At 37.6% G+C, this 16,258-nt stretch overlaps 1 protein-coding gene across 7 annotated transcripts in view; it reads right to left on the bottom strand.

Moving 5' to 3' along the window:
* ETV1 (ETS variant transcription factor 1) overlaps window positions 1-16,258 on the bottom strand; it is a 90,847-nt gene that overhangs the window by 23,538 nt on the left and 51,051 nt on the right. For all 7 annotated transcript variants that reach the window (XM_087861020.1, XM_087861016.1, XM_087861017.1 and 4 more), the window contains 2 exons: window positions 15,689-15,877; window positions 11,504-11,751 (listed from right to left, as the gene is read on the bottom strand). In XM_087861020.1, coding sequence (XP_087717146.1) covers window positions 11,504-11,751; window positions 15,689-15,877 — 437 coding nt within the window. The remainder of the gene's footprint in view (window positions 1-11,503; window positions 11,752-15,688; window positions 15,878-16,258) is intronic.

Raw genomic sequence — 16,258 nt, 5'->3', positions numbered from 1 at the left:
GTCATTTTACTATGCGTTTCCACTTGCCCCATGAACAGATTTCATGTGGCTAATCGAGAAAATTATATTTTATAAAGTTTTCTGAAACGGATGCTAAGGGGAAGGAATTTTTTTACACCCATGTGATCTCTCTATGATAGAACAAAACTCTAAAAATAAGGCCCAGGGTGAGTATGTCTGAATTTACTTGAGAAAGAAGGCAAGTGGGATGGCACAAAAATGAAGTTTTACAGGACCTGTTTGTCATCAGTCACAAAAGCTCTACATGGATGTAATAACAACTTAGTCACTGAACCGCATATAAAAAAAGCAAGAAAGTTGGAGTTGGCTGAAATCTTAAGAGAATGATGAATTTAGTATGACCTCATTCACACTTACATGGGATCTTTTTCATTAGGAGTTTTAGTAAACTATGAATATAAATGATGTAAAATCTGCAGAGGTATTCTCTTCCACCACAGCTCAGAGATACAGAATCTATTGTTGATAGACTTTGAGGACAGAAAGAGTACCGCATTAGTCTTTATATGCCTAGTACAGTGCTTTCAAGATATCAAAAAAAAAAAAAAAAAAAAAGTAATGCTGTTCTCTGCATGTAGGTACTTTTAAAACATAAAGGCTATGTAACATGAAGTAACAGTATAGAATAGTATCGGTAGGAGACCACAAACTTCTCTTGTAAGCATGTGTGTTTTGGGGGAAAACAGTATCCTATACCAATAATAACCAGATTCAGGTTTAGCTTATATGATCTCGTAGGCTGACAACTTTACAAGTTTTACAAGCCTGTGAGATTTTATTAAGTTAGAGTCAAAAATAAAATTGAAGTGATAGGAAATACAAGTACAACTGTAACTTTGACTGTTTCTTAGATATTACTGTACTCCAACAGTTTACTGAAGTTTAAAAGAAAATACAAGAAAAGATGCCATTAGCTGCTAACATGGGGCCACAAGAGAATTCTGAAGAGGGGAACAATTTAATGTTGAGTTTCAATATTGAATCGTTCCCCTTCTGGAATCTTCATGATGTGAAGCAAACACATCATGAATTGCTTTGTCCCCTCCCTGTCATCGCTCCTTGGATCACTGCAATACTCAGATATTTATTCTGCTTGCTCTGAACATGAATAATATTAGTGTGGAGTTCCATATGATGGCTTCACTCCATTGCAGACAGCCTAACAGTACAGTATTTTGTTGTTCTTACACAACAGGACTCTCTTCAACGAAGAGTATCTCTCTCTCCCTATGTCTTATTCTCTAACCCCCAAAATGGTATTTGTAAACATTAGAAATAATAATGGCATCTTATTCAAGGACTAGCAGTCTCTCAGGAAATCTCTAGGAGTCAAGATAAAAATCACACCTTCCTCTTGCCTGGACCCCAACTTCTATAGGTATGAGTAACTTTACAAACATAATCCTATTGTATCCTTACAAAAACAAAAAGGTAGAGGAATTAAGTGTCCCTTTTTATAAATGAGGAGATGAAGGACAAACGGTACAACAAGACATGCTTGATACGACAGAGAGAGTAAATAGTCATCTGGGCCCAGAATTCAGTGTAATATTTCCAGTGTCATACGAAGTGGGTGGCTTTGTTTTTTATTGCTAAGAATAACAAAAACAGGCGTGTGAAGAGCGCACGGTGGAGGCCCACACACTGAAGCGAAGGGTCACCAGGACGGAGTATTGCAAGATTCTTCTCTAAATTTAAGAAAATGGTCAATAAATCACAATGACACATGCTTGCCGTTCTCTCAGTTTTGTTTTGGTTGCTTTTTGCATATATCTTTGAATATCACTCATTGTAAAATTTTCCAGACGATATCTCAAACAATTAACTAAAAATTCTCTCTCTCACACACACACAAGATAAAAACTGTAATCATCTATTTAATGTGACAAAAATTCCTTGAAAAGGTTTCAATTAAGTTATTCATGTGTTAGGTAAAAATATTTTATGGAAATAAAAAGTCTTCCTTTTCCTCTAAACTATCAGTTAACTCACTTAAGTATACAAATCTTATAAGTGAAAAAAATTCTGTAACCACATTCTATACTTAAAAATCTATATTCAAACACTTTTTAAAAAATAAATATTTATCTCTCTTGTTCACATTCGTGAAACATGTACGTGCGCACACACACACACACGGATCCAAATATGCACCCTTAAACTGTTTCATTTAATTTCAAATCTTAGTTGCACATACAAAAACAGTTGTATGTTCATTTTGTCCTCTTGCAATAAGCAGTTCTGGGCCTAAGCATCCTGATGGTTTTCTTTAAAAAGAAACTAAAAATCCCACACTATAAAAGTCCTCCCCCCCCCTTTTAATTCCCTTTTTTGATGCTAGTACAAGTCACAAGCAGATTATCCCTCCCTTCCCCCTTTCCTGCCTGTAAAATCCAAGTTAGACAAACACTGTGTGGCTGAAATGACATATTTGAATGGAATTCAGACCCACCAGTTCCTGTTTATGTTTCTGATTTGAGAATGTTGTCTTCTCATTCACTATACATTAGGAACACTGCTAGGCCATAAATAGTGTTGGGTTACATGCAGGCAGAACCAATGAGCATTAATCATTACTTCCAGTCAACTGGCAAAAGCAGCAGCTGATGGAACACTACACCCTTCAGCTCTGTATAAATGGACATTCCAGAGAGTAAGAGTGTGTGTGTGTGTGTGTGTGTGTGTGTGTTTCCTTTCAGTCTCCATTTTATGAATGAAACTCCAGGCTCTATAGAGTCCATTCATGTAAGACAAATGCTTCCAGGGCTCTGCCCCCAGGGATCAATCAGTCATGGGTAAAACTGATATGATTGGTTTAAGACAGCCTTCAGCCTTCCATTACTGACTTAAAATGCAGTCCCTGTCCATTTGACCTGTGTTAATGCATAAAGAGTAAATCCAGACCATAGCCTCAATTCTCAAATCAAATCACTAGCCAGTGCCACTTACTGTAACTGTAGATTTAGAGCATATTTAAGTATTTCTTAGAAAAAGCGATAGAGTAGACCAGAGTACTGTTTGGGGAGATTCTCTATTTTAACTCGGAAAAGTGAGGAAAACCCATACGAGGCACGCGGGCCAATAAAAACCAAAGTCAGGTTGTGAGGCCGATCCCTAACCTCTATCAGGAAGACATCATCATCACTTTTCACAAGTGAAGCACCTAAAAATCAGAGATTAAGTGATCCACCAGTCCACAGATCACTGGCTGAGGAAAAGAAAATTCTCTCTGGATGTTAGAGAAACAGAATGTTAACATTTTCTGAAGGATCAATAGCTCAGTCCTTTAAATTTCCAAGTTTTTCTCCAGCTGAATTTCTTGGAGCAATAGTTTTAAAGTTAGGATGGGGGAAAAAAAGTGAGCTGCCATGTTTCAGGAGAAAATGTAGCCATGAGCAAATGATGCTTACTAATGGACTAGGGCCAAGGCCTGGCCTTTGGGAGTGTTGAATATCAGGTACAAAAAGCCAAAGTTCATGAAACCATAATCAGCGCTGCGCTGGAAATTACTAAAGATGGTAATGCTTAAAAATATCTAGAGTTTTTAGAAAGAAAAAAGCTATTTATGAGCAATTATGGGAATGATTTGTGAAGAGTAGGTCATATACCAAACACTGTTAAACACATAATAGGTTTTATCAGCCATCTGTAACTTGGTCCTTGACTCCAGAGGGAAGAAACCACTTCTCTCTTCCAGGGATCTAAAGCCATATGGGGAAACAGTTGCAGCCAACAATCTCTATACATCTCCAAACAATTTCTCACGAAATCTTTACCATGCCTGTTGAAGAAGGAATGAGGAAAACCATAAAAGATGCCTAGGCTTTGGCTTTAAACCTGTGATGGACTGTCTACTGTGGCGTCATGACAATTTACTACGTATCCTCCAATTTCCAGTATCTGATAAATAAAAGAGCAGAGAATACATAAAGTTACCTATATATTTTGGAATTCAAAATTAAAATACTGGCATAGCCAGGCAGGGAGATAATAAAGAATTCTATAATCTCTCAGCCAGAGAAAATAGTGAACAGAGGCAAGACCACTGAAGCGTGAACATACACTGAATTATTAATTCCTAAATTACACTCTTTATTCAATGCTTTAAATTTTTTTCCTTCTATTTGAGGTGATTCAATGATATGTAAATAAATGATGAAATTAAGCTATTTTCAAATGTAGTATTTCATATTTAGAAATTTAAAAATTATGATTACTGGCCATAGGACCTTCCATTTCGGAGAGAAGGAAGCCTGCTAGTTTATGTCAGGCCTGGATGTTTAAAGTAAGTATCAGGAGCTCTTACTTCCTCTGTTCCATCTGACTTTAATTAGCATTTTTCAACAGTTTTCTTTTGTAATCACTGCATTCTTTGTATTTCTTGAACAATATATTTGGTTGTTTACTTATGTGTAACTCAATTGTTCAGAAAAGACGTAAGAAAATTTATTAGAAAATATGCATGAGGTCAATTTCTCTAAAATATGTATCTCCTCTTGTAAACAAATAATAAAAATCATTTAAAAAATAATAAATGCTGATGACAGAATTTTTGAGATACTACACTAGTAGTAATAGTAACACTCATTCTAGTGATAGTTTAGAGATAAACTACTAGGTAATTGTGGTCTTCTGAATTTTGTTCTCATTTTCACTTTTTTGAAATTTGGTACGTTTAATCAATCGACTGAGGCTCTGAAGAATCTTCTCCAAACTTATAAAGCACTATTTATTTTATTTCTATGTGGCTGCAGAAATTATGTTCATCTTGCTCTGTTATCCACTGACTCCAACTTATAATTTTCACTTTAAAACCTTATTATAAACTTTGCAAGGGGAATCCCAAGCAAAGCTTACTAGAAACAGCATTAAAAATTGCTTGACTACTTTTCCTACGATTTGACAAAGATGAGTAGCCACCAACACAGCAAAAACACAGAATAACAATGACAATGGAAAAATCTTCCTCCCTTGCCATCTTAGAAACCCAAGAGTATTTATATTTAACTCTCTTGCCTGAAGTGCTTTGTCAGCTCTGAAAGCTGAAAGTTGAACATATTCTTAGTTTTCACATACTTAACATGAGGTAAAATATGTTTTCAGTATTTATTTCATCATTTCTCTGCTTATATATAATTTTTCTACATGATAAAGACAGAAAATCTTTCTTTAAATTTATAAAAGTTTGTCTATTGGCTTTTATCTAAGTCCTAAAGTGACAAAGAATATGGGAGAACTTGGGAAGGTTGCTTGGGTGAAGAATAGATTTAAAAACGGAGGATGGAAGAGTCCTACCATATTCTTCAAATGTAAGCTTTCCTTGTATCTAATGTGGTCCCTCATAAGCTTTCCGGTGAAAAATGGATTCAGCTGATAGAAGTTTCAAAATGACTATTCTAGTTAAATTCTAAGCCTTTGAGAGCTATCAAAAAATTTTTTTTCTAAGATTTTAAGTAATCTCTACACTCAACATGGGGCTGGAACCTACAACCCCATGATCAAGTCACGTGCTCTACTGACTGAGCCAGCCAGGCGCTCTGAGCTACCAAAAATTTTAACAAAGAATGGGTGATACCCAATAAGAAGGCTAAGATAAACTCAAATTTCATATATAATCCAAGCATTTTAGAGGTGGATGAGCTGTTAATTAGCTGACTTTTCCTTCTAATTATTACTAAAGCCTTTTCTAGAAGACATATTATGGTAAGTCATTTCCTTGATAATCTCAACTATTGATCATGTTCATGTTATGTATCTTTTTAAAGGAAACAGAATGCATCTTTATCCTAAATGTCATTGGATAGTCCATATTTTCCTATCTTACAACAATGAGCACCTAATAATTAGAATAAAATTTGGGGACCACTAATGTAAAGGAAAAGCACACCTTAGGTCTCAATGAAGATGCTTTTATTGCTCTGAATCAGGTAGACTGAAAAACCATAGAAACACTTAGTCCAAAAATTAGAGTATAGGATCAATAATATGGTAAGAAATTATGGATTAAAGTACCTTATTTTGGACAGTTATGTACAAAGACATTGATGAACAGTGTACTAAACTAAGAAAATTTTGGTTCCAGTTTTGACTGTTTCACACATTATCTGTGTACCTGGAGGAAAGTTAATAGGAATGAGCCTCAGGCATTTTATCTGTACAATTGAGACGTGGAGAAGTAATGTGAACTAGGTGATCTCCAAGAGCTTTCAGGAGTTCAAAAATTTCTAATCCTGAAAAACAACTCCTTGCGTCAGTTTACCAATTTAAAATGAGCGTTCACCACATCTGCTACCACATGTATGTTACATGCCTCCAAACTGAAGGAAGGCCTCATCAGTACCAGCAGAGTGGCCCTACGAAACACCATTAAAAAATAGAAACCCCTTTCTTAGGAGACACAGGATGTCAGCTTTCTCCACTACCCTCTCCTTCTACTTCCTCCTCTCCTGAAGCTCAAGCCTTCTCCCCCATTTTCTGATTTCAGCAACTTTCTTCCTGTCCTTGGAAGTTTGCCTTTCCCCCCTCACCCCCAGCTCTTAGATTAAACTGCTCCACCACTTGCCTGGAAGGCATCTCTTAAACTAAGTAGAGTAACAGAATAGGCCCTGAGGGCTAAAAACGTCTTACTAATGTACTACCCCTCCAATCAACTCTTAGGTTGAGATTTTCAGTGTATCCCAAAATGCAAAGGAACAAAGCACTAATTGTGGATTGCAAACATCTTACAGGAATGAACCGGAAACCCATCAAGTAGCATATTAATTCTGCTCCCACCTCTAAGGCAGTCCTGGGCACAAACTAATAGCAAGTCAGTTAGGTTTGCAACATGTGGGACTGTAATATCATCCTTTACTTAGCGCTCTTTTCACTTAAAGGACTGATGTGGTTAATCTGGACACTTCTGCAACTCCAAACTGGTTGATATATTAAAATATAATATTTTGTCCATCTGATTAGAAAAGTAGTACCTAAGCATTGTTAAAATGCAAAGCACTTTACAGACAAAACAAATTGCTTAGAGTATCGTCATCCATATAGAGCCACAGCATGTCTGTACTGGGTCTTATTTTGCATGAGTCATACATTACATATGTAAAATTCTTTTTTTACTCAAGTCTCATTTCATTAAATTTTTAAAAAATTTTTTATTTTTAAGTCATCTCTATATCCAACATGGGGCTCAAAGTCAACAATCCTGAGATCAAGAGTCACAAGCTTTACTGACTGAGCCAGCCAAGTGCCCCTCATTAAATATATCTTTTTAAAACCTGACTTCAAATGGCAGCATAATATTTCTCAAATGGATAGCTATAACTTATTCTACCTTTCAATTGCTATATATTTGTAATATTTCTCACTCAAACATTCATTGTGCCTTCTAATTCCTTAACATAATTTCTAGGGTGAAATGACCTGATCACAATGTATGAACATTGTGTGCTGATAATTTCTTGAGCCAAACTTTAGTTTCAGGTTCTCCCCACCCCCTTAAAAATACTACCATGTAAACTATTGAAAGAAAGAAAGAAAGAAAGAAAGAAAGAAAGAAAGAAAGAAAGAAAGAAAGAAAAAAGAAAGAAAGAAAGAAAGAAAGAAAGAAAGAAAGAAAAGAAAAGAAAAGAAAAAGAAACAAAAGACCAACGAACCAACACAAACAATTCCAATTCCAATGAAATATGTTGCTCTGAATATATAAAATATTTGCCTCCTTGGGCATTATGAATCTGCAAAACCTCATTTGCAAACATGAAAATGAAAAAACAACTATGATTCTATGAAAGTGGGGCACTGCATAAGGAACTCTCATGGAAAGCACTCAAGGCACATTCAATTAATGTAGTCACTTGGCCATTAGGGCAAGAAAGAGAAAATCATGTTGGATTCAGGAGAAACCAACTAACAAAAAACCTGTGTACTGCTTTGTGCAGTACTATTAGGCTACAGAAGATGAGAAAGAAAACAATAATAACATGTGATTATTTAGAACTCAATATCCCAATATAATCGTGATCACACTGTATTGGGTCACCAAATTGGCCCTAAATACATTTCTTTAAAATCTTCTCCAAGTGTCCTCTGATCCAGGTTTTCTTGTCTTCTCCTGAATAAAAATTTCTACTCTACTAACATAATATTTTGCATTTTTTTAGCTTGAATACTCGGCAGTTGAAATTGCATTCCTGTAATTATAATTATAACTAATAGACCTTCCATTTCCCATGTCATAATTAATGTCAGGCTTTATTAGAGCATAATCATGCTGCCTTTTCACTTACAAAGCTTCTTTTATTTTCACAACATTTATGTTATATTGAATTAAGCAATAAAGAGTTCTAGAGGCCTTCTGAAAGGAAAACCTTTGGATCACAGATGCTAAGTAAACTATGAAACGTTTCTGCATTATTTTTAAATCACATAAACTATTTTCTAATGTCCCATTTGCTCAACATCAGTAAGTGAACCAAGAAATCAATGATCCAGCGATAAATACATTAGATTCCCTAAAAAGATTATTTAATGTGCTCTCAGCAAGGATGAAAGAACTAATGACCACAAAACAAAATATCTGGAGATCATACTTGTTGACTGCAATGTATGAATGTATGACATACACAGACGTGTCAACTCAACTGCAGCAATTTAGTGGCGAGGGAAATACATTTTGATACTTGCATATTAATTTTTCACAGGCCTTGGTTACACGCTGTTACTAAAGTCTTTTTAGACCACAAGCAGAAGATGCAACTTTACAATGTAACTATTCAAACAGAACAGAACTGCATCCTATTGGCAATATTGAAATTAGAATTCAAAGGTGCCATACAACTTCTTTAGCAATCTGCAACAGAATTTAGAGGGAAGAAAGGAATATAAATTAACAGTTTCTCAAAAGTTAGACAACTATTCTACAAGTCATTTGCAAGGTATTATGGTACACTTAACAGAAGACATGCCCTATATCCCTTTAAAAGAGGTTACTAGACAGTTGCGCAGAATGATTATGTCCCCCACAATTCACTGTAGATGCCCTAATGCCCAGTGTGATTGCATTTGGAGACAGGGCTTGTGAGAGGTAATAAGGGTTGAATGAGGTCATGACGGTGGGACCCCCATGATGGAATGGGTGCCCTTATAAGAAGAGGAAGAGGGATCAGAGCTTTCTCTCTCTGTCACACAAGGACACAGTGAGAAAGTGATCATCTGCAAGAGAGTTCTTCCCAGGAATTATATCTGCCAGCACCTCGATCTTGGGACCTCCCAGCCTGCAGAACTATGAGCAGTAAAGGTGTGTTGTTGAGCTTCCGGGTCGATGGTATTTTATTAGAGCAGCCTGAGCTAAGCCACGGATGATGCTTTTTAGGTTACATTGGTGCTTTTGAGGGTCGGACAGTGACTGACTCTGAAATTCACATTATGCATGGCTCACAAATAATGCATCTTCTCAAGCAAAGTTACCCACACTCAACACCATGTTATACATAATTTTACATGTAACATAAATATGAGGAAAAGAGATATATGGAGCTAACTACAGAATCAAGAAAATGGTTTCAATGTCAATCTTGCTAGATTATACACATAAAAACATTTCTAGAACACACAGATACTCTCTAAATGCTATGCTTTATAAGTCCTTTTGAACAAATTATTTGGGCTATTTTATATGTATTTTCTATGTAAAGTTTCTTGAAATCATGGTGACTTCAAAAAACTGTGCAGCAAATAAAAATATGGTTTGGGGGAAAAAGAGAACATCAGTTAAAAGAATTTGAAATTTACAGAGAAAAATGAATCCCATCTATAATAAAATCCATTATATTACAGGGTTCTTAATAATTATGAACAGAAACTATGGACAACTATACAAGGTTCTAAACTGAAACTGCTAGGATATATTTCAGGTACATTTAGTCTCCAAATGACAGAGCGTGAGAGGCAAGCATTCAAATAAAGGCCCTCACGCCATATGTTTAAATTTTTACAATTGTAAACCACTCAAAAAACAGATAAATAAATGTGTGCTCCTCCCACACCTTGAAAATACACCATTCTCAACAAGCTGGAAGGCCATGTCGACTTTAGAACCAACTGCTCAGGCTCTGGGAGTGGACTTAGGGCCAATTAGGCAGGGAATTCATGGGTCCTTGGTAGCTGGTACTCGGCAATTCCTCGGACACTCCTTTGAACCTCTTGCCCAATGAAGGAAGACTCTGAGTTGTAGGGCTCCCCCTTGCTGAGCTTCAAGAGCAGTTTACAATAAAGCAGGTAATTTTATGCAAGTTAAAAACTCAAATTAAGGACAATTTTCTTTCCTCAAGAAAACTGATAGAAAAACTCAGCAGTTATTCCTAGAGAAGCAACAGTTCCCTCATAAAGAACCACCATAACATTACCTCTAAACAAGAGGAAATTACATTGTTTTCAAGTATTTCCAAGTCCACAAACATCTACTCACCAGTTACAATAATGTTAATAATGTTTTGTAGGAACATGGTGCCCTTCTTATAAGCATTAGCTTTTATTTCATAGTTTCTTTCAAAATTCCTGAGAGGTCTGAAAAGCAGACATCCTGATTTTGAGATTATAATGGGTGAAAATGAATTGAATTAAGTAATTCTTCTAGGGGCGCCTCGGTGGCGCAGTTGTTAAGCGTCTGCCTTCGGCTCAGGGCGTGATCCCAGCGTTCTGGGATCGAGCCCCACATCAGGCTCCTCCACTAGGAGCCTGCTTCTTCCTCTCCCACTCCCCCTGCTTGTGTTCCCTCTCTCGCTGGCTCTCTCTCTGTCAAATAAATAAATAAAATCTTAAAAAAAAAAAAAGTAATTCTTCTAAAGTCTCAAGGTCACATGTTGGCGAAGTTGGTGATAACACTTGTAACCGATTTACATTTCCTTACTTTCAGAAGACCCCCTTTCTCCATCTTGATATACTACTCTGTGGGGGCTTTCTGGCTCAGTGGGACCAAAGCTAAGCTCAAGGAATAAACCATTTTGAAACTCAGATATTGTATTTTTGCCCTTCTTCTTCTAATATGTAAGAATCCTTACTTTTGGACCAGTGGAATCTTGCCATCAATAAAGGGAAAAACAAACAGTTATAAGTAGTAAATGAGCCAATACAAAAGAGTACTACTTTCTGGAAGCATTGTTATTAAATCATGCTGCAGCAGCAAAATGGAAAAAAAAGCCCAAAATCAAGAAAAGAATGACAGTGTTACTCTCTTGGACTAAGAGTGTGCCTAATTTTACAAATTACACTTTTCTTTGGACTGGTTTCATTTCTAGATACTATTTCAACCATCAGCTCAGGCCAAAATGGTTTGATAGCCCAACTTCACATAGAGAGAAAGATTCAAAGAAGGGATAAAATCAGGAAGAGTCCACACCAAATGGTTATGAGCTACCCAATCTGACGCCAATGCTAATCAAAGTGGCAAGCAAGTGAAAAGATGTCTTAATTGCAGCTGAAAGCCCGGGCCTACCTGAGTCATACGCAAAGTCTCTGGGTTCCTGTTTAATCATCAGAGGAGGAGGGAAGCTTTGGCTGGCCGCACCACCAACCATGGTGTTGTGTTCGTACACTGGGTCGTGGTACTCCTGCTTAAAGCCTTGAGGTGGGAAGGGGATGTTTGGCTCAGACATCTGCCGTTGGTACATAGGACGTCCTTCCCTTGGCATTGTCGGCAAAGGAGGAAAAGAATTACAGGGTTCAGAAAGCTGGCGGCGAAATCTGGGAAATAAGAGAGCATATTTTACATAAAAGGGTAATAAGGAATGCTCCTTAAAATACGGCTACAATTTTCAACTGTTTTGTTAGTGAGCATGATACCAACTGACCCGAAGTGCAGATCTTTAACAAGGACTGGATTTCTCCTTCCTGGGTCAGTAGCACCGTGTTTTTTAATCACAGTGTGACTTTTTTCCTTGATAAACTGTCCCTTGCAGCACCATTTTGGTACACCGCAGTGAGTTAAAGGTGTGCTTTGAAGAGGGATAGGAGAGCAGGGTATTATTTTGAGGAAACACCCCCTAACAGCTAAAATGCTCAATTCTAAACAAATTGGATTATTTGCCAAATTTCCATATTAAGAGTTTCCAGTAATTATATACAAGAAAAAACAAACCAGGAAAAACAGAATATGATTCCAAAGTACATCCTCTGTCTCGTTACCAAACTAATCAACAAACATACCAAAAAAAAAAAAAAATCAACCAGCTTATTATTAACCTACTTAATTGGTCTTCCTTCCCGTCCCATCAGTTACTGAGGAAGCAAGAGAGGAATGACCCTCCTCTCAAATGGGCAGGACTCTTAAATCTTCAACAATGTTCTAAATAACATTGCATTCCAGTGAGAAACAAAATGGGAAGGTATTACAGAGACTAAAATCCAAGCTGGTTTTTAAAGACCACCTCTTTCCTGTCAAACAGCAGCGGAGAACACAGCAGCTTGAGAGCTTCAAACAAAATCTCAGATTGATAAAAATAAGCAGCAAATATACAGATGGAAAGAAGATGTATGCGTTGAACAGGTTTGGGACACGTTGTGCTGTGGGTCATGTGAAGTTCTGAAGCCTCAGTAAAGGCCGACAGTGAGTCCCTATCTTCCTTCCTTCTTGGTTATGCTGTGTAATGATTGGCTAATCACATAATCGTTCGGTTCTGGGTTTCTCATCCATAATATCATTGACCCACCACAAAGATGTGGATTAATTAAAGATTTAAAAGTACTCTAAAATGCCCCAAGAGTGCTTAAAAATAACCTACCCAACATTTCTATGAGCAAATATAAACCTATTAACCGACCCCCAACCCCCAGCACTAAAAGCATTCCCAAGACTTTAATTGAGAAAGTTAACATTTAATTTTGGTAATGTTAAACAAAAATAAGGTAAAAGCTGAAGAACGGCAAAGCGATCACTTTACCATTTCCGTGAACACGCTTTCCTCTCTATCCCGCAATTTAACTCTAAGTTTGCTGGCTGCCTTAGAAAGCACTGAAATTCCACCTACACCTGCAGAAAATAAACTTAGAAACTCGGATATTGCAAAACAGGCTGACTGGCACTGCATTCATTTCCCTTCTCTTGCTTATTTCATTAGCCAAAAAAAGAAACAGAAATTATCATTAAGAACTGTCAAGGAGTGAATCAGAAAATCGTAACTTGAAGTTAAAATAAGAAACCAGCTCACTTGTGAAAGCCTTAAAAGGAAGTTAATAATACTTATACTAAAAGCTTTGTAAGGAATCAAGCCATTTGTTTTCACGAGTCGACCCGATTCTAGCTGGTACCTGCTGAGGACCACATATATATTCAACACGCATGCTTTGGAGGAAGCTACAAGTGGCTCGTGCCGTTCTGAGGCGGCACTGGGCAGTGATCAAGGTGAAGTGACTCCAGGAGCTTCTGGGAGAGAGTTAATGGGTAAGGAGAGCGCACTGATGATTCTTGGATACAGGGAAACAGTGGATCAGCGGCGGGAAACACTGAGAGAGAGAGACAGGGCTCCAGCACAGTGGGTTCAGGAACAAGTGCCAAAGGGCTGGCCCGAAGAACAGAACAAGCCTGAGGAAAGGAAGCAGGGGGCAGCCCAGTTGGCCACAGAGCATTCCCAGAGTGAGGCGGGGTGCCCAGGCTGGAGGGGGCTATCTGGACAAAGGATCTGTTCCCAGAGCAAATTTGCCATTTATAACTGAGGGACTGTCATTTGTTGGCTAGAACCCTCCAAGAAATCCTCCTCAGAAACATACGGCTTCGGAGATTTTCCTGGGATTGGCCAGCTGGTACTGTCCTCAAAACTCGGTGGGGGGCAGTGGGAAAAGACCCCAAGCTTCCCTCTTATAGTTCCGGGCCGGCTGTTCTCAGTCTCAAATATTTGACTTCAAGTAGAGAAACTTAACTGGATTAAAGCCTTTCAAGTTAGGTCACCTAAACACAGGCATTCTGTGGGTTCTGCAGTCACCTTCCCGAAGAAAGAACTGCTCCATGCAAATGGCCGACGACACAAGCTGTCATGCTGGCAGTCGCCACAAGTGGGAGAGCCTCGCGTAGGGGGGGGATCGGGGAAGTCACCAGAAGTGGACAAAATAAAACTTGCTTTTCTTGTTTGTACTCTTCCTCCCTTTCAGTCCTGCACAATGTGCATCTGTTTAATGGCCCACCCTGCAATAAGATTTCTTTCATCTGTATTTACAAAACTGTTTACACAGATGCACATACCATCACGCTCTGACAAGGTCTCCAGTCTACGGAGTGAGAAGGGAAAGATCATAGGACGCATTTCATAACCAAAGCACAAAAGGACTCAGTGGTGGAGACGAAGGTAGCAAAGACACGGCTTAGTCTCACAGTGTAAAGAATGCTTCAATCTTACCCATCACACCAAAAGAGATTCAACTGAATTTGAGATTGAGTCACATTAAATAACCTATAAAAAGCAGATCCGAGTCTTCCCGTATTTTCAGAAAGTTGCCAGTGACACATCTTCTGGTTTCCTCTGCTGATCCAGAGGATTCCTTTAGCTGAGTTATTTTTATAATGGCGTGTCAGAGCCAGTTTGCACTGGCTTATTGTTAAATTCTCAGAAGTACAGTGAGCCAATTGCTAAACACAGGATTATTAAGAATTAAATGATAGGTACTCAAAACTTATCCCTTGCATATTATTTCACTACACATTACCACTAATTATGTTCCGGAGCTTATATCCATTTTATCTGTATTGTAGAAATACTAAATAAAGGTGTGCTACTACTACCATCTCTTTCTGACTCCGCCTCCAGAGCTGTCACACTGATCGCTCGGAGTCGGATAATGACATCACAGACTATCAAACACCACAGATGACGTCTTTGGGCTTTTCTCCCATCAAGCTCATTGTTAAACATTTCCCAGCACACCACTGGCTCCATATAATTACAAGGCAGAAGGGAAAGGAAGGACGCTGTCTACAATCCACTTGTGTTTTAAACAGTATATTAAAAGTGCTGAAGTTACTACAATATTTTACTTAAATATGAATTCATCTCTAGGAGTCCAGAATTATCCACCACAGCATACTACCTAGCTCCACGTTCTGGCTCTTGCCTTCCTTCTTTCTAAGTAATAATAATTCAGTTTCTATCTCTTAACTTTATATCCTCCGTGTCCAGGGTCACGCATCTACTGACATTAAATGCTCATTCACTTGGAAAGGATGGAAAATAGTTTTAATCAAATAAGTTCTATTCTGCAAAACTATGTACAGCTAAACCATTCAATCTAAGGTAAAGAACCTAATTCCATAAGCCACCTACTAAAATTAGTCTCCTAACTTTATAGAACAAGTACACACATATGCTCATAAAAATGGGATGATCTGATTTAAAGTTTAAGTGAGGCAATTTAATTCAGGCAAAGTGAAAGGGAAATGTTCAAATGTCGGTATATAGATTAATTTTCCACTTTAGCAACCAATTTAAATGTTTATAAAAGGAATGTTTATAAATGACCTTCTCCACAAATTATTTATAACTATAGATAGGGCAAGCTCCTTCTAAAAATATTTTGCAAAGATGTGCAAAATTAATATGCTCACCTTAAATCTACCATAGGTCTTAGGAATTAGTAATAGAATTTTCCTCCAAGATGCTAAAGACATTTAAAAAAAATACTACTTGCAGTTTACCTGTGGTCCATGGGGTAGCTGCTGTCTTGTATGGGCTGCGAAGGAGGGAGGTGAGCTGGGAAGGCGCGGTCAGGCTTTGGAGTGTGAGTCGAGTTTGGAGATGCATGATGTAGTGGGGACACTGGGGTGCTGGATGGTGTTGGGGGGTTGGAGGGCCTCATTCCCACTTGTGGCTTCTGATCATAGGCACTACCCGAGGAACAAAAGAGAAGAGAACATCTGTTTCTTTGGAACGATTAAACAATTTTTCTTCCAACCCAAGAAAAGCAAAAAATATTCTGGGCTCAAGTCATAAGGAAGTGAGAATTTTATATGTATTGGTTTTTTATAATCCTAAAACATGTCATCTTCAGAATCACCCACCACTTAAACAGAAAATAGGATAATTACTATATAACTCGGTATCAGCATAAATACAAAACATGTGTTTTAATACCTACACAAACAACTTAGTATTCAGAAAATCACTATGACAGCAGGGGAACTATGGAAATAATTATTGACATATATATTCTTGATATGTCTCCTTGAGCAAGTTGGATAGATCTTTTCTAAATCATTAAATATTTC

The sequence above is a fragment of the Ursus americanus genome, chromosome 3 (assembly GCF_024610735.1).
Source record: "Ursus americanus isolate L20-20 chromosome 3, mUrsAme1.1.p, whole genome shotgun sequence".
Lineage (NCBI taxonomy): Eukaryota > Metazoa > Chordata > Mammalia > Carnivora > Ursidae > Ursus > Ursus americanus.
The sequence above is the reverse complement of the archived record's forward strand: the minus strand, read 5'-3'. Positions and strand labels throughout refer to the sequence as shown.